Source organism: Peromyscus californicus, unplaced genomic scaffold, assembly GCF_007827085.1.
Source record: "Peromyscus californicus insignis strain IS unplaced genomic scaffold, ASM782708v3 Scaffold_3__1_contigs__length_106647218, whole genome shotgun sequence".
NCBI classification, from domain to species: Eukaryota; Metazoa; Chordata; class Mammalia; order Rodentia; family Cricetidae; genus Peromyscus; species Peromyscus californicus.
The window spans coordinates 102,197,229-102,222,005 of NW_026294551.1; the positions used below are offsets into that span (position 1 = coordinate 102,197,229).

General features: G+C 45.3%; 1 protein-coding gene across 3 annotated transcripts in view; it reads left to right on the forward strand.

Moving 5' to 3' along the window:
* The window catches only part of Clec16a (C-type lectin domain containing 16A), a 219,967-nt gene that overhangs the window by 30,187 nt on the left and 165,003 nt on the right, over positions 1-24,777 (forward strand). For all 3 annotated transcript variants that reach the window (XM_052759465.1, XM_052759466.1, XM_052759467.1), the window contains exons 6-9: positions 300-423; positions 3,999-4,173; positions 5,513-5,566; positions 8,502-8,615. In XM_052759465.1, the coding sequence (XP_052615425.1) occupies positions 300-423; positions 3,999-4,173; positions 5,513-5,566; positions 8,502-8,615 (467 nt within the window). The remainder of the gene's footprint in view (positions 1-299; positions 424-3,998; positions 4,174-5,512; positions 5,567-8,501; positions 8,616-24,777) is intronic.

The window sequence follows — 24,777 nt, forward strand, 5'->3', positions numbered from 1 at the left end:
CAGGAGCCTTGCTTGAGAGTGCTGCACCCCAGTGTAGTCAGGTCTTGCCCATTGCCTCTCCAGTGACTCCTGCAATGATAGCAATAGCAATCGAGTGTGCTAACTGAGAATAGTACCAGCACTGCTTTGTCTGATGAATAAAATAAACATTTCCAAGTGTTTCCAGGAAAGACAGAGTCTCAGATGGTAGCAAGGCTTTTTCATGGTGGGTTTTGGTTGTTTGGGTGTTTTGTTTTGTAAGACTGTCCTTGAGTTATTTTGGTGTAGCTCACTGTTTCTTCTTCTGTAAATCTTCTCAGTGGATAACCAGGCCATGCTGCACTACATCAGAGACAAAACTGCTGTCCCGTACTTCTCCAATTTGGTCTGGTTCATTGGGAGCCACGTGATCGAACTTGACAACTGTGTGCAGACAGATGAGGAGTAAGTAATGCTCCACTGGTCTCATCGGACAGGGTGGTGAAGGGAGCATTCTGTGTCCACCAGGAGAAATGGAGAGCAGAGCAGCACTGACCCAGACTATAAAAGGTTCTGCCCACATGTTTAGGACAGTGGGAATGTGGACTTTTTCCACGTGCCTCTAGATGGGTGCTGACTGAGGGTAATACCTCCCTAGCTGGGGCTGCTTGGCTGCTCATCAGATGAGGATGTGCGAATCACCAAAATGTCGAGCGGGGCATGTAGCTAGAGTTTTCCTGCCTGGCCCACAGTCAGGACAAATCTCTGTCACCCGCCAGTCCCACAACTGCTCAGACCCAACCAAGTAAACACAGAGACTTATATTGCTTACAAACTGTATGACCGTGGCAGGCTTCTTGCTAACTGTTCTTATATCTTAGATTAATCCATTTCTATAAATCTATACCTTGCCACGTAGCTCGTGGCTTACCGGCATCTTCACATGCTGTTTGTCATCGTGGCGGCTGGCAGTGACCCCTTCTGCCTTCCTGTTCTTTCTTTTCTCCTCTCTGTTAGTCCCACCTATACTTCCTGCCTAGCCACTGGCCAATCAGTGATTTATTTATTGACCAATCAGAGCAACACATTTGCCATACAGAACATCCCACAGCAGGGGCAGATGGTTCACTTGCTAAAGCACTGGCCTCATAGACCTGAGAGAACCCATAGACCATAGAACCCACATGAGAATGCTGGGTACAATGGCAGAGGCAGGTAAGTCCCTGGAAGCTTTTTGGCCAGCTAACCTACTTGGTGAGTTCCAGACCAGTGAGATACCCTGTCTTACATAAAGGTATCAGTGTCCAAGGTATGACACCTGATGTTGTCCTTAACTTCCAAGCCTGCACACACATGTGTATCTACACACAAATACATGCACATATACGCTATCCTCCCTCCATACAGACACAAAATGGTCAAAATGTGGTCTGTCCATGCAGTGGAATAGTATTTAACCATTAATGTCCGAAGTGCTGACACATTGCTATGCTATGGATAAACCTCAAAAACATTGCCCTGAGTGAAGGGAGCAGACACACAGCCTGTGATTTCACTGAAATGCCCAGAAGAGGCAAATCTAAAGGCAGAGTAGACTGTGGTTTCCTAGGGCTGGGGTACAGGATGAGGGAAGTGTTTCTGAGGAAGGGACAGAAAGCCATTCCTGATGAGTACAGAGCTTTTGGCAGATGAGATTAAAACTGTTCTCAAGTCAGGTATGATGAGCATACATGGGGTCTTGTAGAAAACTTGCTAGGCCTTGAGTTCAATTTCTAGCACTCTAAGAACAAACAAAAATGTTAAAAACCCATTAAATTATGTATGTGAAACAAGTGAGTTTTATTGTAAGTGAATCATATCTCAAGAAAAAGTTTTAAAAATAGTTTAAGATGGTAGTGGTGATTTTGTCCTCAGAGTGATGACTTGAAGTTCCACATTGGGCTCTTCTCTCTTAGTACTATTGACTGTCTGAACTGGGCACTTCATGGCTGTAGTTCCCTCTTTGCCTTGCAGAATGTTCAGCAGCCTGCATGGCCTCTTCTGTCTGTTAGTGGCTAATGGCACCTCTCCAGTCAGGACCACTAAAAATGCCTCCTGACATTACTTCACCCTCAGCTGAGAACCACCGCCCCAAATAAAGGCTTCACCTAGCCTTGTAAAAGGTCTACTTGGAGGGATCCAGAGAGGAACTCTCCTAGACAAGGAGCTAGGCAGCATGTGCAGTTAACCCTGGGAAAGAAGCAAGGCTACAGAAATGGTGGGGCTGATGGAGCTTTCTGGAAACCGAGAACCCGTGTGGATCACAGCCTCAGATGTGAACCGAGGCACTGTCCTCCAGAAGGAACGATGTGCTTTAGGGAAGGACGTGAACTTGTAGTCTGTAGATCTTCAGGGACCAGTATGATAATGTCAGCTCTAGTTACTCAGTGACTGCTGTGGGGGACAGCAGGGAGTCAGTTCTGTGGCGAGGGGATCTCAGTGGGCGGCATCTAAAAAGGGTCAGGAACAGAGTGGAAGTCAGTGCAGGTTTCACAGAAGGTGGGCGGGACTGCCTGCAGGAAGAACCAGGGATTGAGATTTCCTCAGCTGGGCCTGGTAGCTCAGATACTCAGGAGGCTTAAGCAGGAAGATCAAAAGTCAAGGCCTGTCTTGGCTACATAGTGGGTTCAAGGCCACCAGCCTGGGCAACTGAGTAAGACTCTATCTCAAAATAAGGTAAAAAGAGGGCTAGGGATGTAACTCAGTGGTAGAACATGTGCCTAACACACATGAGGCCCCAGACTTAGTCCCTAGTATCATACACACACTTCCTTCTCTGGGTTGGGGAGCTGCTGGGTCAGATCTGACCAAGGCTGTTAAACCCACCCATTCATATTACTTCAGTAAAGTTCTAAAGGAAAACATCAAAAAGTGAGGTATGGTAAAGCCCACTAAAGCCAGTTTTTGATGGTATCTTAAGGGTGGAGTATGGAACATTTTGTGTGTGTGTGTGTGTGTGTGTGTGTGTGTGTGTGTGTGTGTGTGTGTGTGTTCTGGGTCTCTGGTGGGATGGTTCATAGATTCTCATTATATTTGGGCTTTGCAATGTGGATTTCCTATCAGTATCTAGGGAAAGTGTTTATAGTATGGAAAAACTGCCCTAAATTATGTGAAAGCAAATCTGAGCCTGCTATAACTTCCCTGCCTGATACATATTACTTCTAGGATATTAAGCACATTTTAGATTGACTGGGGGTGGGGGAGAAAAACATGCAAACCAAGCTGTCAGGTGGTAAGTCCCAAATGTCAATAGTGGGGTGTTCATTAGTGGTGACCCCATTGGAACCTTTCTTTCCTCTGGCTTTTATCCTCCAAGTCTCCTGTCTTCTGAAATGGCCGTCTGTAACTTGGGTAGTAGTAATGCTGATACAAACACAATGCCCTACTTCCCGGCTGACTGCTCTTTGCCCACCTTCTGCTTGGAGGTGGTAAAGTCTGTTTCTGGCTGCTTTGACTCTGTCCTTTGACTGCACCCTGAAAACATGGGCAGCACGGCTGTTGCTTGCTGCAGGATCACAGAAGCCACCAGCGTGGACTTGAGGAGGAGTGTGTGTCTTTGTTCTGTGTCTCTGCTATGTGGTGACTGGAGCTGCAGAGTAAGGCCTTCTTTGTCTACAGTTTTTGCCTCTGGAGCACTTGGCTTGGCGGGATGTCTGGCTCCCTTAGTACTGCTCATCTGTGGATCTGAGAAATCTTACTACGTTGTGCAATGACTTCCTACAAGGGCATCACTGTTTTTCTTTGCTTAGCTTATCCCCACTTGTTTGAAGCTGTAGTTGTGGGGTGCCTGTGCTAAGGCCATGGGGGAAAAGAGCCCCAGGAGTTATAAAATGTTTTTCAGTGGTCCTGTGTATTATTCTTTTGTCTGTCTTCCCATCAGGGGCAGTAGCTACACTAGCTCACCTGATTGACTAGCTTACCTAAATGGGTGTGCGAGTGAATGTTTAAGCTGAAGGCCCCAAACCTTGGCCTCTGGGCTGAGAGGAACATTTCTCTCACAGGCATCGGAATCGGGGGAAACTGAGTGACCTGGTGGCTGAGCACCTGGACCACCTACACTATCTCAATGACATCCTGATCATCAACTGTGAGTTCCTCAATGATGTGCTCACAGACCATCTGCTCAACAGGCTCTTCCTGCCACTCTATGTATACTCACTGGAGAACCCGGACAAGGTGAGTCTGCAGCTGGCCCATTGCCTCCTGCAGGTGTCTTCCAAGAGGGACAGTGCTGCCTTCGGCTGGAGCAGCTTTTGTAGGGAGTCGGTAGCAAAGCCTCAGACCCCAGGGAAAGGCCTTTCAGAGCCCCCCCCCCCCCCAAACTGGTCCTCCCTTCTTGATGAGAAAGTGACCAAGAAATGTAAGATCCCTGGTATCAGGGAAGTGAGAGACCCTAGAATCAGCCTCTGCACTCTGGTGAGCCCTTCTCTGAGGTGCTGCCATCACCCCAACTTTCTCTGGTGCTCACTAGAGCTTATTCTCAGACAATTACCAGGCAGCACTAGAACCTTCATGGGAAATACATAGGAAGTGCTGGAGCATGCTCAAGGAAAGGTCCCCTAATAAAACACAAATCGTCAGCCTGAGTCCTCCACAGGGATCGGGGATGGGGTAGGGGATGGCAATTTCCTAGGATACCATCTGCCCTCAGGGGTTCTGGTTCAGTGCGCATAGGTTAGGACAGGGAATCTGCATGTGTAACCCATCTCTCGGTGATGCCATGAGTGACTGGTTCCGGGATCCCCAAGAGAAAAGCTGCTTTAGGGGGAGAGGCCTCAGTTGTCCCTTCAGAGGTAAGGTTGGAGTGAGAGGGGCGAGAGAACACAGGCGTACCCATCAGAGGCCTTATAAGGAGCAGAACTGCCAGCTGTCTCCCTGCAAGGGACCTCATTAGATGTGTCCCAAGGGCATGGCACCTTTTTGGACCTAGAGCATGGGCATTCTTCCAATTAATGAGTAATACAGCACAGGGAAGTCGCAACTCTGACTCGCACTGGAGCAGCTCGAAGAGAGAATCACTGAGACCTGAGATTGGAGTCATTTCTACTTCTTTCCTTGGATGGGACACGAAACCAGGGTCCTGAAGACCCCCCCCCCCCCAGGACTGGTCTGACATGGCCATTTGAAGCTGAGGGCAAACAAGGAGCTGGCTTTGTCGTTGTATATTTGTTTTGTTTTTTTGAGGCCAGAGGGCCCCATGTTGTGAAGGCCTCTTCCTGAAATAGGCCTGGGGCCCTCAGTGCCCAGCTGGGGAACGAGCATTCTGTAACTCTGGAAGTAAGCTCCTGCACTGGGTCAGCTGCCAAGCCAGGGCTATGGTGCAGGATTCTTAGGGGAAAGGCTAACCTCTGTGTGGATTGGGATCAAGCTGAACTTGTCTACTCCAGAGCAGGCTCTTGACTAGTGCAGTGGGGAAGGGGTTGCGCTTCTCGTTTGAACTGGGGACTGGGGTCTTCTGTGTTTTGTGTGTGCCTTTGGTGACCCGAGCCACCTCTTTTTCTCTGTCCTTCACTAGGGAGGAGAACGCCCCAAAATCAGCCTTCCAGTGTCCCTGTATCTTCTCTCCCAGGTATGTTTGTTCTGTCTCCAGTGTCTCCTACACATATGGGGTCCTGTGGTGTATCCAGGGTGCTTATTTAGCTCTGTGGCCCCCATCTTGAAATAAAGTCCCAACACAGAGAATGGGTGTTGTGTTTTCCATACAGCGAGTAGGACTCAACTTCATGATAGAAGGTGGAAAGGAAAGGGAACTGATGCCTGGCATCCGTGCTGTTGACTTCTAGATGAGGCTTCCCAAACAATTGACTCGTGCTCTCCATACCCTGGAGATGTGGGCTCGTGTGGCTTTTGTTCACAGTGCTTTGAAATGAGCCCCGGTTGCTGGACAGATGCACACTCACAGCTGTGGTCTAGCACACAGCCTTGCCAGGGCTGTCTGCAGAGGGTCTGTAGTGGTTCTGGTTCCAGAGCACCGTCTGAAGGGATCTTAGAGCAGCTGTAGCCTGAGATTGGAGTCTCAAGTCGGTTTGCCTGCCTCCCTCCTTAAACAACTGTTTCTTCCTTCACGTCTTGTAATTACATAATATTTACAAGAAGGGGGAAAACTCCATGGTGACCCAGTTACATAACTTCAGAAATATTTTTATTTCTAGCAGTCCAGATTCGTGGGCCACTTCACCCGGCTGTCATGTAGCCAGATGTTTGCTTAGAGCTCTGTTTCCATGTCTGCCATGGTACCAGGGTTGATACCCTTTAGTGAGATTTCCTTTTACTTGGATCCCCACTGTTTCAAGTTTGGGGTGATGCTGGCACCTGCTCAAGTGAGAAGAGGTCCAGTTACCATCTTCCCACAGTGGGGAGGTCGATTGGGTCCAGATGTAGCCTGACCACTGCTTGTATCCTGGAGCCTTGTTCTGGAGGCCCTGTTTGCTCAGAACTCTGCCTGAAGCCTGCTCTGTCTCAGGCCCCTCTGTGCCACCAACCTCAGCACAAGGCAACTTCTCCTGGCAGACCTTTGTGCTGACTCACTGCAAGCCTGTCGGCATCTCCTGCTGGGAATTCTGGGAGTCTGGCAGGACCCAAACAGGTCAGTTGCTCAGCTACAGGAGTCTAACCAAGAAACTCATTCTCACGACTCATCAGCTGTTGGAGCATCACATAGGCAGGTTTCCCTTTGAGGAGCATGGTCACCAGCTCTTGGGCTACTCTTTCAGCTTCTTCTTTGAGAAGCATCTCTTAGTGTCTTAGAGAAGGGTTGATGGCCCAGGCTACTCATCATTTGATCTTTCACTCTCTCTCAGAACACAACTTCAATTCATTGTTCCTAAGACTCATAGCCCTTAAAAAGATCTCTTCTAAGCTCAGACTCTCGGGCTAGCAAAATGACTCAGCAGGTAAAGTGCTTGAGGACAAGTCTGACACCCAAGCTGATACCTGAAACCTACAAGGTAGAGTAAGAGAACCTCCTCCATCTACCTGTTCTCTGATGTCCACATACGTGCCATGATACTCACATGGGCACACACATACACACAAAAATAAACAATGTAAGACAAAAATTAAATTAAAAGTCTTGAGCCTTCGTTGGGTGTGGTGGCTCATGACTTTAATTCCAGCACTCAAGATGCAGGCAGATCTTGTGAATTTGTGGCCAGCCTGGTCTACATAGTCAGTTCTAGGACAGTTAGTACTACACAGTAAAACCGTGTCTCAAAAAAAAAAAAAAAAAAAAGAAAGGAAAAACCTTTAGCCCTTCTTCCTTCCTCCCCTACACTGTCATTTAGCTTAATTATAATGTGGCCTAAATGTGTGAAAAGTCCAGTTTAAATGCTGTGTCCTTAAAGCATCTACATCCCTATAAAATTGACGCATGCTTACAAGTATTGCCAGCATCGCTACCATGAAAACTCACATCTATGGCAGTAATTTAGTATAAGAAGTGATGCCATCCTCTAAAACTAAGCTGCCTTCCATCATAAGAATATGGTGCAGATAGCCTGGCCTGGGCAAACCTCTACATCTCTCCTGTGGGGATCCCTCCCACCATGCTCCTGGGTCAGAGCCAGGAAAATGAGCACTATATGCAACCACCCACAAGGACCTGTCCACCTGCAGGGATCCATCCACAGGCAGAAATCCATCCATAGCCAAGAATCTATCCATAGGGAGGGACATGTCCATGGACACAGATCTATCTATAGATAGAGATCTGTCTGCTAGAATCTGTACACCTGCCAGGGATCCATGTATATGGTGGATATACCACACACTATACTACATCTATTGCCTATATTTTAAAAATTTATTATTAGTGTGTATGTGCATGAAGTAGGGGTTAGCACATGTGCCATGGTGTGCATGTGAAGGTCAGAGGACAACTTTGTACAGTCAGTTCTCTCCTACTGTAGGTTGTGGGTATTGAACTCAGGTTGCCTGGCTTACAGAGCCATCTCACTGGCCCACTTCTACATTTTAAAACAAGGTAGTGAATGTGTCTAGGCCAACTTGACAGGTCAGTTTTGAACACCCTGATTCCTAAAGCCACTCTTAGAGCATGAGGCAGCAAAGTGGGTGACAACCAGAGCTTTCTGCTGTGCATCCCAGCCTGACTGGACCTACCTCTGGCTCCTGTGACTTCCACCTACAACATTGCTATAACCCAGCATGCTGACATCCACACCAGGGCTTGGGGCAACTCCAGTGTTAGAATCTCAGCATCACTGCCCCTTACCAGTCCTGGTGCCGTAGAGAGGGAGGAGTGTACTGATCAGGCTGCTCCTTTCCCACAGTGCTCCACTGGAGCAGCGATGGTGTTGATGCACTCCCCAAAAAGAACAGCTAGCCAAACAGGCAATGGGGGTTGGGGGGAGAAGAAGCCCTCTGGAGTTGAGGGGCTACTTTCTCTTTGATGGGACCCATCCTTAGCCTGGGTGTTTTGGATCAGGGAGGAGGAAAGTGGAGGACTGAGCTCCTCATTGCATATCCCATCTTACCCCTTTCACCAGGTCTTCCTCATTATACATCATGCCCCACTGGTGAACTCTCTGGCTGAAGTCATTCTGAATGGCGATCTATCTGAGACATACACAAAGCCTGCACAGGATGTTCCCAGAAGTTCTGTAAGTCACTCTGGGCTGTGTCCACACTTTGATAAGAAGTACTTGTTTTGTTAATTCATATTTCTCTGAAGTAAGAAAATAATGTTTTTATTATACTTAAGTGATGATATGTAAGGTGGTCTGAGACACAGGAATCTAGTTAGAGTCTTTAGATGTGCACCTGGGGAAATCTGGAGTCCAACATCAGCAGTGGATCTGATCAGTTGGGTGTTGCTGAGTGGATTGTATAACTCATGGTGCTTAGATTTTATGTGTTCAAGGCACTATTTCTGGGACAGAATGGGAGTTGAGAGAATATGTATAAGACACATATCCGAAGAGATTAGGTAGTGGCCATCTGTGAGTGATGCAGGTCCAGTGTAAGAAGAGGAGGGCATGCCAGTACAGCAGTCTGGACAGCTTCTCCTTGTGCACTGCTGTTGTCCCACCCAGCCTGAAGGCATTCTGGGGAGTCTGGATGTCATAGTCTCCAGTCGTCTTGTTTCCAGAGAAGCAGAAGTTCTTGACTTCTAGGTAATTACCGAAATTTATGGACTAAGTATGTCTAGTCATGTTAGGTTTTGTAGAGCTTAGCATTACACTTTGCACACTAAGGAAGGGCAACACCTGGGGTCAGGACTGACTTCCTGGACTCTTTTCCTGCTTATCCCCGTGGGGACTGTCCCAACTTGTTCTTTCTCCCCCAACCCACCTGTGTCCTTACCACATCCATTGCTAGCTCCTCCGAGGTGTCATCTTGTTGAGTTCCTTGTGGCTGCTATCATGTTTGCGACTGTGTAGGCTGTGACAGGAGTTCCTGCGGGCATCTGAGAGAAGCAGGGAGCATCTTGTACGAGGACTGTTTCCTGAGGTCTTATCTTCATTACTGATGCTGCAGCAGGAGGCCCACATGAATATGTAGGGCATAGTACAACCTGTGTTGTCCACCTGCATATATGAGTGCAATGTGATCCTGTAGAAGGAAGGCTTTTGTGTGTGCACATGTGTGTGCAGGTGCCTGTGGAGGCCAGAAGATGGTGTTGGATCCAGTGGAGCTGGAGTTACAGGTGGTTGTGAGCCACCCACCATGGGTGCTGACAACTGAACCCTGGTTTCTGCAAGAGCATCAAATGTTCTAAATAGTTGAGCCATCTTTCCAGACCTTTCTATAACTTCTTAAGTAGGTTTTGCTGAATGGGTGCAGTAATGCAGAACCAATGCAGCAGAAGGAGCAGAGCCTCAGCCAGCTATTCAGCCCTCTACTAGCTGGATAACCTTGAACAAGTTGTTTCTTCTCACTTAGAAAATCAGGGAGAGTGAGCTGGGTTCCAGGGGCTGTCAGTAGGAGAGAGAGAAAATAGATTCTAAGTGCTATGCAAATGCCCAGCAGATTGCAGCCTGACCCTCCGTCGTCCACTTGGTGTGTTCTTGAAGTGGTCAGAAGAAAGTCTTCTGAGTTAGCAGCGTTGAAGTTTAGAGTTTCATTTATGAGTTCAGAGTTGGAGACTACTGAGTGCTCAGACAACCGGGTCCCCATTATGCATATTTCTGCAGGCACCCTCTCAGAGGCTGCCCCCAAGAGACATGCTTGTTTATTTTGCCTTGTCCCGACCCAGCCTGCTGCTAATTGACACTCCGTTTGTATTAATAACAGTTTATATTATCTTAGGTCCTTTTCGAATCTTTTGTGTGTGGGGGGCGTTTACCCACCACCCCCACAGTTCCCCAGAGTTTTCTTGAGTGCGAGCAGCAGGAAATATTAGATAGAAGGATTTATTGCGGAGAATATCTCGGAGATAAACAGATAGAAAATAAAGGATAGCCTCGAGAGGGCCTGGAACCTATTCCAACAGGCCCTGACTGTCTCTGCCCCAGGGTTTTTATAGAGACACCAAGGGGTGGAGCAAAAGACCTCCTCCCCCAGCACAGCCAAGTACAGACCATCCCAGACACCTGCACTTAGGCCCGTGGTCTAATCATCCTCTATGCGGACCTGCTGGGTAAAGCCACGAGGAACCTGAGAACGGGCTCCCATAGGTCCCCCTTTCTTAATATATAAAAAAATAACTATTAATGGCTTACAGCAATCTTCATAGCTGTTACACCTCCCAGTATGGGAGTAGAGGATGATAAAGATGGCATTTCTCTTTTGAATTAGGTCCAAGGTGACTACAGCAGTTTTAGCTGCCTCAAGCCCTTTCTAAGCCAAAAACTCTTAAGGTAACTACAAACTTAAAGAATCCCTTAGCTTCATCATTACCATTAACAGGTTAACATAAATATTGCTATACATAGTCACAATTCTCTCAATCTTACAACTCAAAGCAAACTCTTAACAGAACCATTTGAATTAGCATATATGGTGCTAAATATAGTTAACAGTTTTCTCCGTCTTACAACTTTAACTCAATCATTTGAATTTTCTTGCTAACAGAACATAGGAAAAACTTCAATGTATTCACATCAAACTTAAATATTTCCTTAACTCCACAAAACCAGGGTGCATTAATATCAATAGGGTAAATATAATTTCTGCAAACATAATTCAACCTCATAACTCCTCCTTTTCTTTATAATTTTTTAAGCAAAATCTCAAACCTAGTTAGAGGAACCCAAACTCATACAATTCCTACAAACCCATATTGAAAAGCAATCTTCTCAATCTAACCATTAACACTTTGAAAACTTAGCAAAACATCCAAAAGCAGTTTCTTAATAAAACTCTTTCCACTTTAAAAGTAGTCTCTTAGTATACCCCATTTGCATTTCTTACTAACAAAAACATGACATTAATCCACTCAAACAACTTTTGAAATTAGACTAAGGAATATTAACTCTCCCCCTTTTCTTTATAATTTAAGCAAAATCTCAAGCCTAGTTAGAAAACCCAAACTTTTCCATTTAAACAGTTCCATTTGTAACACAAAACCAGTTCTGTAAGTAATTTCATTTTTACATAAACAGTTCCATTTTTAACCCAATTCCAGAAAACAGTTCCTAGGTCATTACTATAAGTAAACTCAAAATTGTCCCATTGCAATGAAATCTCTACTGTTCATTTCATTTCTTAAGTCCCAAAATTCAAATGATAAATTCTGGTACGAGCCTTCCAAATATGAAGAAATCCATAACCAAAATGTTTTTGTAGTTTTATCTCATTTTAAGTTCAAAAAATTCAAACAAATAAATTCTGGTATTAGGCTTTCACTTCAAAATATGAAGAGACGTTTTTAAACCAAAACTTTTTGCAGTTAACAATTTTTGTTCAAACAAGCATCTCTGAACTTATTTTTTTTAGGTACAGTAGTATTCTAAACCACACCGTTTTTGATATTAGCTCAGGTTTTTCTGTGTTGCACTGATTTTCCATGGATCTCAGCTGCAGATGCCTTGTGCTGGTTCTGGCGTCCGCCATTCTTAGCTTCTTAGCTGCTTCTGGACCTTTTGAAACCATTCAGACTGCCTACTTTGCAGTCTACTGGACACTAACCTGTGTCTCGGGTTCTTTCACCATATACATTAATAGACTCACACTTAACATTTACACTTTTTTACAGACTCACATATAACATTTTTTTTTGCCTTGCAAAGCATTTAGACTCACATTCAACATTTACATTTTTTTACAAACTCACATAACATCTACTTATTTATACTCCTTAAGGAAACTCTAGAACTACTTTAGCAAATATATTTCTTATTACTTATATACTTATATTCATTCCATCTTATTTCTTATTTAAACTTACATTTACAACTAGCATCTTTACTTCTTACAAGCTTATTACTACATGTCTTAAGACTACCTTAGATATTTCTTGCAAGCTAATATTCTTAAAGGAACTCTATAGATCTATTTTACAAACTTATATAGGGCTACTATTAGCATATATCTAATTTAGCAAACACCTAAAGCTTTCTTAACACAGATCTAACAAGAGAATTTTTACAAACTCACATCTTATTTATCTTTTTCTATTTCTTGTTCTTAATTATTATCACTATATCTATTAGAAAGATTCTCTTTACTAGACAGGAAGTACGTACATCATATCTAAAGTTTAGAGTTTATAGTCAGCTTTGTTATAAAGCACTGGGATTTAGTGAGTGTTGTTGTTATAGAATTGTGATAGTTGTTGCTAGGGGACTGTAACCTTGCCAGGATGACACCACACTCCAAAGTTGCCAGTTCTCTCAGCCGTTCCGGACCGGCAGAGATGCACTGTCAGCGGTAGACGGTTTTTAACTAGAGGCTGTCCCTTCACCCAAATTCATAATAGTTCCCCTAAGTGCTTCAATTCAGACAAACGTTTCTATTACAGCAGTACTTTTGGTTTGTTCTACGGAAAAACTTCACTTCACAGGGAGGGTGAAATTACCGTATTTAGCTGCTGTAAAGCTCTTCGCCAAATACTGCACAGCTATTAGGTGATATAAAGTATTTTTCTAAAGGAGCTAGTAAAGCCACAAGTGGCACAGCTCCAAACTGTATTTAGTATTTTCACTTCATTAGCTTTAACTCCTGATGTTGTTAGCAGCTGTAATATTTAGCATTGATTTCTTATAAGGAACTTTCAGGTAAAGCAACTCTTGTAAGACAGCTAGATTTTTTGAAGTTTGTTTCCCATCTATAAAGCAGTCATTTCTTTTTGAATGCCTGTTTGTCTCCTTATTAGATTTGCAAAGGAATTGCTCATTGCAGGCAGTTTGTTCAAAAGGCAAAGAACTTTTTTAATTTCAACATAAGTTTCTTCATATCTAAGACAACGTTCAGTGTATAAACTGCTCTCTTGCTTTCTTAAGGATTTTAAAGTGGCTTGTTTGCTCTTAAAGGTAGCTTTTTGTCTTCCAACTACTGTAAAAAACTTTGCACAGCTATTAGGGTAAATAAGGGATTTTACCAACGGAGCCCCAATCCACGAAGCACCTAGTTCCGTATCCTTTCAATTTTTCATTGGAACTGACACTTAAACTCTTAGATGATTTTCCTCCTTATTCTTTTAAAAGCTGTATTTTAAGTTTACCAGGAACGTATTTTCGAGCTGACAGAAGTGTTTCAGGGCAATGTCGCCATCTTTAGCAGAAAAACTACCTTTCCCAGAATGCATTTCCCTTATATCAGTCCATAATATCAGTCCCTTATATCAGTCCTTTATATCATTTCCCTTATATCAGTCATTTCCCATAGTTCTTTTTGGGTCTGAGAGTCAACTGGTTCTTTTACCAGACTTACTTACAAATTCTTGCCTGGGAGGTTTGAACAAAGTTTTTTGCTTTTGCAACGGGAGATTTGAACAAGCTTTTTACATTTTCAGCTATGGCACGTTGGGAGATTTCTATTCTCTCCTCAACTGGCTTTAACAGGTGTTTCTCCTTCATCAGACACTGGCCCCCGAATCAGAACCGCACCTGCCTCATTAGCGCGCATTGAGGTGGGCAATTCTGAGAGCAACTTTCCTCTGGGCTTATGTTTGCCCTAGCCAGTCAGTAAAAAACAAGATCATTTACAACAGCTTTTCCATAGCTCCTTCAGAGATTTTTCTCCCACTGATCTATCTCATTTTGCTTGTTCCTTCCCCCCCAGATGCAGAGCTTCAGGTATCTGTCTGCGGATCTGTACCTCTGCTAGCTGCCTTTGGAAGTAGGGGCTTTTTTCTTCCCCCGAATCTGCCTCAAATTCTAGCAGCTTTTCACAGGTCATATATTTTCTGGGGAGGAATATGTCCCTTCTCTTTCTTCAGAGTCTTTCCCAGACAGTTCCCAGTTTGGTCTCAGTTTATCCCCTCTACCCCAGAAACAGTTTCTGACACTACAGTGGCGGCTTTCCCTGCTACTGAAGGTAGGGGTTTTTTGTCCATTTCTGTTTTCAGGGTCTGTGTGGTTTGTGTACAGACTGAAAATCTAAAAAGGGAGGTTTTTGCCATTTCTAAACTCCCATTAGGACAGGTGTTTTGCTTCATCAGGCCTTCACCTGGCCCAGTCCCCCAGTGAGTTGTGTTTGCTTGTCTGGGTGCTCAAGGACAGAGCTTATGCCAGAGGCAATCACCCCTTAGGGCTACACTCCCTCATCTCAGGGAGTCAGTTGAAACAAAGCTTTTCTCAAAGAGGTGCTTTCTCTGACAGAAAAGAAAGCTTTACTCCTGGATAGTTCTGTTCTGCCCTGGCTGGGCTCTTTCCCCAGACAGCGTTCTGACTCAGCAGCACAACTGCTTCAGACACAGTTCAGCTTTACTGTTTTCCCAGAAAGGTCCTTACTCTGATAGGAAAGCTTTTTTCAGATTTCTTTTTTCAGCTGTGGACCTATCAAGCCGGGACTTGTAGGAAAGCAGGCAACTGTGCTGTTCCCACTGGCTTTAGTTTTGTTTGTTCATTAGCAATCTTCCCCTGGGTCCTGCACCTTCCTGCCTCAGCTCTGTGCTCCTGGAAGTTTACAACTGCAGGAACCCTAGTATCCCTGAAATGCACTCCAACTCAGAGATGCTGGCCAGTCGCCTCTGGGTTTTTGGTCAGAAGCGAGGATACAATGCTTCAGGGGATCTTTGTGTTAGGAAGATTAGAAGCACTTTTTTTTTCATTCTGAAATGCTCAAACAAAACCTTTGATGCCTCAGCTCAGCTGTAACTGAAAAGCTTGGCTTTTTTGCTTTTCTCAGGTAAAGTCTCCTGCCCTTTTGGGCTCTCTGTAGCTCTTTACCCACACTCTCCCAAGCGTTTCCCTCAGGGTACTCTGACCCACTGTCTTTTACCAGCTTGAAGAAACAGCTTAGAAGCGAGGTTTTTAGGAACTTGTCCCTGCCTCCTGCATTGCAGGGAAGATTTTTAAAGCTTGAAAGTCAGAACTTAGGTTTTGCTGTCTTAAGAGGTTTGTTGTTTTCCCTTAGAGCTAATCACAGGTGGTCCCCATACTAATATCTTCAGGTGATTCTAATTTTTTGACTTTCTGAGAAAGTTAAAGGCTTTAGTTTTTAAGTTTGAGAGCTTTTGAGAAAGATTAAGTTTTTTAGAGAGATTTTCCCCCCAATTTTTCCAAGAAAAGCTTCTAGTTTAAGAGAAAGATTTTTTTCCCCAAGAGAGAAAGACCAACTTTTCCCAAAACTTCCCAAATTTAAACTTTGGCTTTTTACACCCCCATTTTTGCCTCAGGGAGAAATCACTTTCTCCTGCCGCTTGGACTTTGCATTTCAGCTGTCCCCAGGTCAAAAGCTTCCATAGGAAACTTTTTCTTCCCCATAAGCTCAAAGAAGAGCTTTTTTTACTACCCATAAAGCCCAAAGATTTTTTTCCCCCAGTTTGCATTCATAGCCCCCAAAGTTAGAAAATTGAAGAGTTTTTCTGTCTAGTTGCCTTACTTATTTTTTCCTACACAATCTTACACTTCTAAGTTTTTCCTACACTATTTTACTACCCTATGCCTTATACTTATTTTTCACAGATAGAAATTGAGAAAGCGATACAAGATAGAAAATTTTGACAGAAGAGAATTTCGCTGCAGCATCGGACATCCTTCCAGTCCGCTTTCCTTTTCTCTCGAGGATAAAACCCCTGCCTCTCAATAATATATATAAAATATATATTTTCCATAACACCGGCATGCCTTATCCACTGGCAGGGCTGAACTCAGCACTTTCGCCAAAAACTCTGTAATAAAACTATTATTTTCCTTTATCTTTAGTCCCTATTACTTTGTCTTTAGTCCCTGTTCATTTGTCTTTAGTCCCCCTTTTTTTAGTCCCCCCTTTTTTTTCTTTAGTCCCTTTTTTTTTCTTTTTTCTTTAGTCCCTGTTCGGGCGCCATTCTGTGGGGCGTTTACCCAAACACCCCCACAGTTCCCCAGAGTTTTCTTGAGTGCGAGCAGCAGGAAATATTAGATAGAAGGATTTATTGCGGAGAATATCTCGGAGATAAACAGATAGAAAATAAAGGATAGCCTCGAGAGGGCCTGGAACCTATTCCAACGGGCCCCGACTGTCTCTGCCCCAGGGTTTTTATAGAGACGCCAAGGGGTGGAGCAAAAGACCTCCTCCCCCAGCACAGCCAAGTGCAGACCATCTCAGACACCTGCACTCAGGCCCGTGGTCTAATCATCCTCTATGTGGACATGCTGGGTAAAGCCACGAGGAACCTGAGAACGGGCTCCCACATGTGTGACACTATTTTCAAGCCCCAGTATAGCTGCCTAGGCTCCTCACAGAATGTCTTCCATCAGCAGTGCTGAAGTTAGACTAGGAGTTGTAAGAGATGAACCCAGAGTTCTTGGGGTGCTGCTTCTTACAGGTTACTTAACTTTATGGCAAGAACGTTTAACATGAGTTTCACCCTCTTAACTAATATATGTGTGTGCCTGTCGAGGTCAGAGGTTGATGTCATATGTCTTCCTCCATTGTTCGTCACTTTCTAATTTTCTTTGAGACAAGTCTCTTACTGGACCTAGAGTTCACTGATTTGGCTAGATTGGCAGGTGGTGGGCTCCCAGGAACTGTCTTTGTCTGCCTCATGGCTCTGGGAGTACACACACCATGATGCCTGTTTCTCATGTGGTGCTGGGGACTCATATTTAAGTTCTGGTATTTGCATGGCAAGCACTGACGGAGCCATCTCACAGCTCCCTTATCAAGCTTTTAAATGCATGATGCATTATTGTTGCCAATAGGCCAGTGCCTCACAGATCTCTTGAACTCATTCATCTTGTAGGCCAGCGTGCTCTCCATGTGCTCCAGAGCCACCTGCAAAACTGAAACTTTATTCCTTTTGAATTCTTCCCCTTCTGTCTCCCTGCAGACATTGTCCCACCCTCTGCTTCTATGAGTTTGATGATTTTAGATGCTTCATAAAGAAATGGAATCATGTAGTGCTTCTTTTCTATACCCATTTCATTCTATTACATGTAGAATGGTGTCCTCAAAGTTCAACCATTTTGCTATCTATTGCCAAATTTCCTTAGATTTTAAAGGCTGAATAATATGTGTATATACCCATTTTCTTTTTTAATTCTGCATTTCTTATTGGCATATATTGATTATACATAACAGATTTCACTATGACATTTTCATACATACATATAAACTATTTTATCATATTCACCCCTATTATACTCTCTTGTCCCCATTTCACTCCTGATGATCTACTTCCTTTTCCCAGCTTGCTCTGCTCTGCTTTCATTTCCTTTTTTATTTTCTCTAATAGCCAGGGAGTTTCAGTAGAGCTGTGTACAGGAGCACAGACCCCTTCTCAGTGGCTACACCACTGAAGATGTTTCTCTCTTTCCTAGAACATTACTGCCAATAAGTCCTCATAGAGGACTGTGCCCTTTGGAGCTGGAGCCTCTCCTCCCAGCTACCATTAACTGTCTATATGTCATCAGGGAGGGGTGGGGCCTTGGGAGTCCCTCTGACTCCATGATAGACTGTTGGTGGGTCAGGTCTTATGCAAGTCATCACAGCAGTTAGGAGATCATGAATGCAGTGGCCATGTCACACTTGGGACATGGTTTTCCATATCACACCACTCCATCCTCTAGCTCCTAACATTTTTCCTGCCTTCTCTGTGATGTTCCTTGAACTTTGAAAGGGATGATGTAAATGTCCCATTATGACCAAGCATTCAGTAATCATTTATTTATACCCATTTTCTTTATTAATTCATCTGCTAGTGTGCAGACTGCTAAAGGACATTTTTACCAAGGTAATTGTAGATTTGCATGCAGCTGTAAGAAGTAATACAGAGAGATTGTCCCTGTTTTTATCCCATGGTGATGCCTTCAGAACTACAGTACCCGACCACAAGCAGGACACAACAGACAAGTCCTGGTTTGCAGCTTAAGCAAAAGCACAGAGCAGATGGTTACTGGCCACCTCTGAGAGGAGCCCTCTGTTAGATGGATCTCAGGGGGTCTACCCTTTCTCCCCATGGCCTCCTCTTGGGGCAGAGGCCCAGCCTCCACTGTGGGAGACACACCCACTTGTATTGTGGTTGTATGAGTGGCTGAACTAAAAGAGCTGGCACATGAGAGTCTGGCTTCTCTGTGGGTGTGAGATCAAAGCCCCACCCTCTGATGCCTGCAGTTGGAAATCCTGGAACAGTTGGGAAGATGACAGTCATTCGTGACTTGTTTATCATAGTCCTGTGTGAGTGGCCCTCTTTCCCTGTGAATGAGAACAGTCTCCTATTGTTTCCTGCCTGGCTCGGATGTGGTTGATCAAACTTGTTTTAAGTTTCTTGGTCTTTTTTACCCTACTTTCTTCTTCCTGTAATTTGTAGATAAGTTACTGGTATTGCTTCATTTTTACCAGCAGACCTTTTACAAACCCAAACCAAAATTGGAGAGAAATAGAGGGGAGACAGAATTATTCTGAAGGCTATAATTTAGGGTTAAATTTAACACACATCAGCATAGGCATATGAATGTCTAATTGACATTCCTGTATATCACCATCATATGGCTCCTGCTGAGGACCAGATCTCTTTGGGATGCTGATGCAGAGCATGCAGTTCCTCTTAGAGGACACATGCAGTCTTAGTTACTTTTGTGTTCCTGTGAAGAGACAGCACGACCAAGACAACTTATAAAATAAAATGTTTAATTGGAGGCTTGCTTACAGTTTCAGAAGGTTAGTCCATGAACATTATGGCGGGGAGCAAGGTGGCAGGCAGGCAGGCAGGTCACTAGAGCAGGAGCTGAGAGCTTACATTTTATCTGCAAGTTGGAGGCAGAGAGAATGAGACAGGGCCTAGTGTGGACTTTGAAACCCAAAGCCCACTCTCAGTGACACACTTTCTCCAGTAAGGCCACACACCTCCTAATCCTTCCTAAATTGTTCCCCAACTGGGAACTAAACATTCAAATGCATGAGCCTATGGGGGCCATTCTCATTCAAACCACTGCACATGCCCAGGAAGTTAGCCTCTTCCAACGTTTACAAAGTGAATATGGGTTGGAATTGGGGATATGCTTCATGATCTGTAGGTGCTCCTGCTGCCCAAAGACAGAGTTACTATGTAATCCAGGCTGACCTTTAACTTACTGTGTAGCACAAGCTGGTTGGTCTTGGATTCATCATCTTTCTAATTTAACCTCGAGTGCTGGAACTACACGTCAGAGTACTTTTTTGTTTTTGGGTTTTTTTTGTTTTTTTTTTGAAACAGGGTTTCTCTGTGTAGCTTTAGAGCCTGTCCTGGAACTCCCTGTAGACCAGGCTGGCCTCGAACTCACAGAGCTCCGCCTGCCCCTGTTGCCTAAGTGCTGGGATTAAAGCCTTGTGCCACCGCCACCACCACCTGGTGCTGCAGAGTACTTTAAGAAAGATCTTTTTCCATCTTTTTTTTTTTTTTTTTTTTTTTTTTTTGGTTTTTCGAGACAGGGTTTCTCTGTGTAGCTTTGCGCCTCTCCTGGAACTCACTTGGTAGTCCAGACTGGCCTCGAACTCACAGAGATCCGCCTGGCTCTGCCTCCCGAGTGCTGGGATTAAAGGCGTGTGCCACCACCGCCCGGCCTCCATCTTTTTTCAATGGCACAGCTTCCTTAGTCTTTGCATTCCTTATGCATGCACCCCATGACCTCACTGGCTTCCCACCCTTGTGAGCAGAGAGGCCTGTGCTGTTGTATGGCTTGCTAGATAGCTTCAAGGGTACTCAGTGCAGGAATAAATGAGGCAATGACTGCAGAGGTGGCAGAGTCACAAAGGCTCTTATGGCTTCCTTGTGAAGACTGTCAGAGCAGGGAATCACTTTTGAGTCTACCCTGTAAGGTTTGGAAGAGCCTCAGCACGAGCTGTTTTTTGTGCTAGTTGCATGCTACATGCAGAGGTAGCCAAGGGCTCTGGGGCAGAACAGCAGTCCTAGGTGTCTCGGCTTGAGTTAGTCTGCATCACCAGGCCTCGGTCTCATTGCCTGTACAAGTAGAGTTACAAGCATGGCTTTGTAGTGAGGATTCCTTGCTGTGAGCAGTGTTTGTTCTTAAGTCTAGCACCAATTACTGCGGGCATGGTAGACGAGGCTGTTCAATAACCTCACCCCTTCTTTGGGGTCGACCTCCATGGGCTGGCACTCTGTTGTCCAAACTGGAGCGTTTTCAGCAGTTACCTGGGGAAGCACTTCAGAACCAGGCAAAGGCAGGATAGGGAGAAGCATCAATAGTGACAACAGTAACAGAGGCCGCCAAGAGTAAACACTGGTGACAGTGAGCTAAGCCCTCAGTGTTCCCTCTGAGCTCTCCAACTTAACCACCAGTTTCACCTCTAGATGGCGCAAATATGTGTGTGCCAGGACTGGCTAGCTGGGAGTTCAGAACATGAGCTAAGAGACAGAATAGGTTTCCCTCTCCAAAATAGTCTTTGACTATCTCTGTAAGTGTCAGATGAGCCAGTTGGGATGGTTCCCAGATAACTCCCTGGGGGTCCAAGAGTGCATGTGCACCTACATGTCAACTACACTTCTCTCTGTGGCTCCTGCCATTCCTAGTTGCTGGGCTCTCTGCTCAGCAGAAAACTCCACCAGGATAAAGGTGTAGAGGACCAGCATCTGAAACCACAGGAGCCTGGTTTCTCTGGGTCATGTGCTCGCTGGCTTAGAGTGTCAGTGACCATCCTGGGGACCCTTGGCCTTTCTACAGGGCCAAGGGTGTCCTGCTGTGTGCCTTTGCAGGAGTTTGCCCTCCCAGCTGAGTTTGGACCTCCAAGGAACACGTGGACTTTGGGGAAAGGGCTGTGAATTCCAAAAGGAGCAAACAGAACTCTAGAGTCAAAGGCCTTCACTAACTCAGTCACATGCATTTCTCACAAGGGAATTGGACCTTAGAATGGTTCTTGTTGTGCAGCCACTGTGGAATCCCAGCTCCTGGACATCCTGTAAGAAAAGGATCTGGGTGCTGAAGGAAAAAACAGAGTTCACCATGTGCCATGTATCAAGGAGGAAAACATTGCTTTAGCTAACTTTAGGGACTCTCCCTGGCAGAAGTTGGGCTGGGTAGCTGACAGGAATTCCTATTGTATTGAGATTCTAGACAGCAAACCTCGGCCAAGGCTGAAGGTGACTTGGAATGAAGACCAGGGCCCTGTTCCTGGTCCAACAGGGAAAACCTGAGTGGCCAAAGTGGATAGGGATAAGGTAGGGGATCCTAGCCAACTTTTCTGTGTTTTCTTATGATATGATGCAATAGCCTAGCGACAGCCACACGGCTGGTGAGGCTCTGCAATTGGAGGTGGTGTCACATTCCCTGCTGAGTGGGGACGTTACCTGGTCTGCACTGAGCCATTGGCGATTTCTTCCATGTGATACCTCAAGTAAGAGACCACGGTGGGGACAGACCCCCAAGACACTGACTGCTTTGGTGTGTATGTGCTGGGCCTTGGCTGGGTTTTATTACCAGAGTGGCCTCTCTGGGTACTTACAGTTTTTAACAAGACTTTGAGTTACTCTAATATGGGTCAGTGTTTTTATCCATCTTTTCAGAAGGTAACTATAGGTGTCTGCCCGTGTCAGGGGTCATTCTAGGCACTGGAGATACACCAGTGAGTAAATCCAGGACCCTGCCTCATAGGAAGAGAGAAAAACAGTGCCATCTATAGCAGCCATCACAGCAAGCAGAAAGGAGGCTCCAGGAAGGCAGCAGCCAAGGAGACAGGACAAGTCACAATAGGGTGTTCCTAGCTGGCCCTTCAGTGGTAGGAAGGTGACCTGTGAACCTAGACTTGAAGGATAGGAGAGAGGGAACCATGGAGGTACCTGGAGGAAGAACACTTTGGTCAAAATGAATAGCCGGTGTAAAGGCCCCAAGACGTGATGTATCTGGAGTTGGAAGAACAGTGAGTGGTGTGGCAAGGTGTATTAAGTAGAGATGAGGTTGGTGATGGCATGTGGCACCTGTGGGCCACTAGAGGACTCAGATGCTGGTGCAGAGTGACCTGGGGCCCTTTCTCTATCAGTATGTTCCCAGTGCTTGGCATGGTTTCTTCGAGGAAGTGAATTGAGATAACAGCTCCCAGGGAAGGAATCAGACACCACCTGTAACAAGCCACAGACATCTTATTTGTCAGTGTCAGAGTCCTTGAACAAAGAAACTCCTGAGCTCTGGCTTGGTGTCTTACCTTCTAGGGGGCTGGGGGACAACAACTGGGTGAGAGGGGCCCTGCTTCCTTCCTAGAGACACATGCCCTTCTGGGCACTCTACAGACCTGGTGCTTGGTTGTAGAGGGCCATCAGTTCCTCTTCATGCCTGAGGGGAGTGCAGCTCTCCTGGTTGGGGATTGAACCAGTTTCTAGAACATTCTGATGCCACATGGTCAGCAGATCCTAACTGACTGGAGATCGGTGTTGCTGACCACCTGCTGGACTCTGAACACCTCATCCTGGAATGCCTTCCTTGTAGCCTGCAAACCAATTTTGAAGATTTGTTGGTGAAGAGATGTTCTTTATGGTCCAGAGAATGATCTACAATGCCTGGATTTCAGCTTTGGATGTGAGAATTTGTTAAATATATACCAAACAGAATTAAAAGAATCAATAACAAGTAGTAGATAGAGAAGCATCAGATAGATGGCAAAACATCATCTAGTCAGGGACTTACAACATCCAGCAGAGACCACTGGAGTAGCCTAGTTGTGAGAGCAAACCAAAGCAACATCCATTTGAGGACTTAAAACATCCAGCAGAAATAGACTGGGGAGGCCTCATTGAGGTAGCCAGCAGGAGTTTCCTGTTGAGAGTTCTGGGTGGAGCAGAGCATCCCCTCAGGTGAGGCTTCCGAGTAAAAGAAAAATAGTAGCAGATAGTTATGAACATCATCAAATTGAGTACATACAGTCATCCAGCAGAAGTGACTTGGGAAGCTTACTGAAACAGACTAGAATTCCCAATTGAGACTTTGGGGCAGAGGGAAGCATTCTCTTCATGAGTGAGTCCCAGCTTCCCATTCCTTTTGTAGGCACTTTTATGTCATGGGATAAACAACAGTAACTGTGGTTGGAAATAGTTGTCTTTTTAGCTGTTCTCAAGGGCACAGTGTTCTTACTCTCGGGCTGTTTTATTGTCCCTCTCTGTCCCTGATAAAGAGACAAGGGGCCTTGGAGAACATTTGAAATAAGCGTACTGCAATCTGGGACAGGAGAGCCCTCCTCGCTCCCAGCAAGCTTAAACAGTACATAGCAACTCACCAACATGATGTAGAAGACAAAGGTCACATTAAACAGCTGCATTTGCTGGGACTCACATTGCAGGCCTGCAGTCCCACTTCTTCTAGATGCTTTGAAGCAGGAGGATTAAGAGTTCAAGGCCTCCCAGGCTGCAGAGTAAGACCCTGTGTCAAAATAAAAGGCAAAAAGAGGACTGAGAATATAGGTCGATGCTAAGAAGAACTTTACTCACTCAAACTGTTTGAGTGGATGGGTAGTTATAACTGAATTAATGTCTTGGGGTATCCCTTCTGCAAGGAGGGCCCAGATGCATGCTTAGTCTTACTTTGAGCATTTACTGAGCTCTTACACAGTATAGGCTGCTGCTGTGCTGGCTGCAGGGAACCCAGAATGAATGAGAGTCCCCGTTTTGACTCTCTGGGATGAGGGACAGACAGCAAATGAGCACACACTTGTAGATGTAAGACCTGGATCTGAAGGACTGGAGACAGCTTCAGGAAGAGACTTAGGGAAGTCCTCCCAGAGGAGGTAGCCTTGGGCTTACAAACTTAGGTCAGGGAGCTGAGTCTTCTAGGAGCTGGTGGGCAAGGGAGGTAAGTCAAACACTGGGACAGAAGAGAGGCTAGTCTGTGGGGCTGGCAGAGGGCCACTTTTGGCTTCATAAAAGGCATGGCACTTCTGACTCATGCTTCCCTCCTGGGGAGCAAAGCAGTGCTATGCCCCAGTCTCCCCACAAGGAAGTCCAGGGTTATAGAGGTTGAATGTTTGTCCCTTTGGGACTGCTAGTGTTGAGCTTGAACCCTGGGCAATTTCCACCCAGGCTTTTTCGCATGCTGTGATGGTCATGTCCAGTTGGATGAGATAGAAGAACACAGTGCCCTGGGCTGACAGAAGTAACAGGCAGCACTGTCCAGGAGTTGATGATGCTTTCTTAGAGAGCAAGGGTAAAAACACTCTTCCTAAAGAAATGCCAATTAACCACTTAGCATGCCATTCTTTAATAAGGGGATGTGGGATATTTTCTTGGATTGGTTGAAGAGGCTGGTTTGAAATTCATTA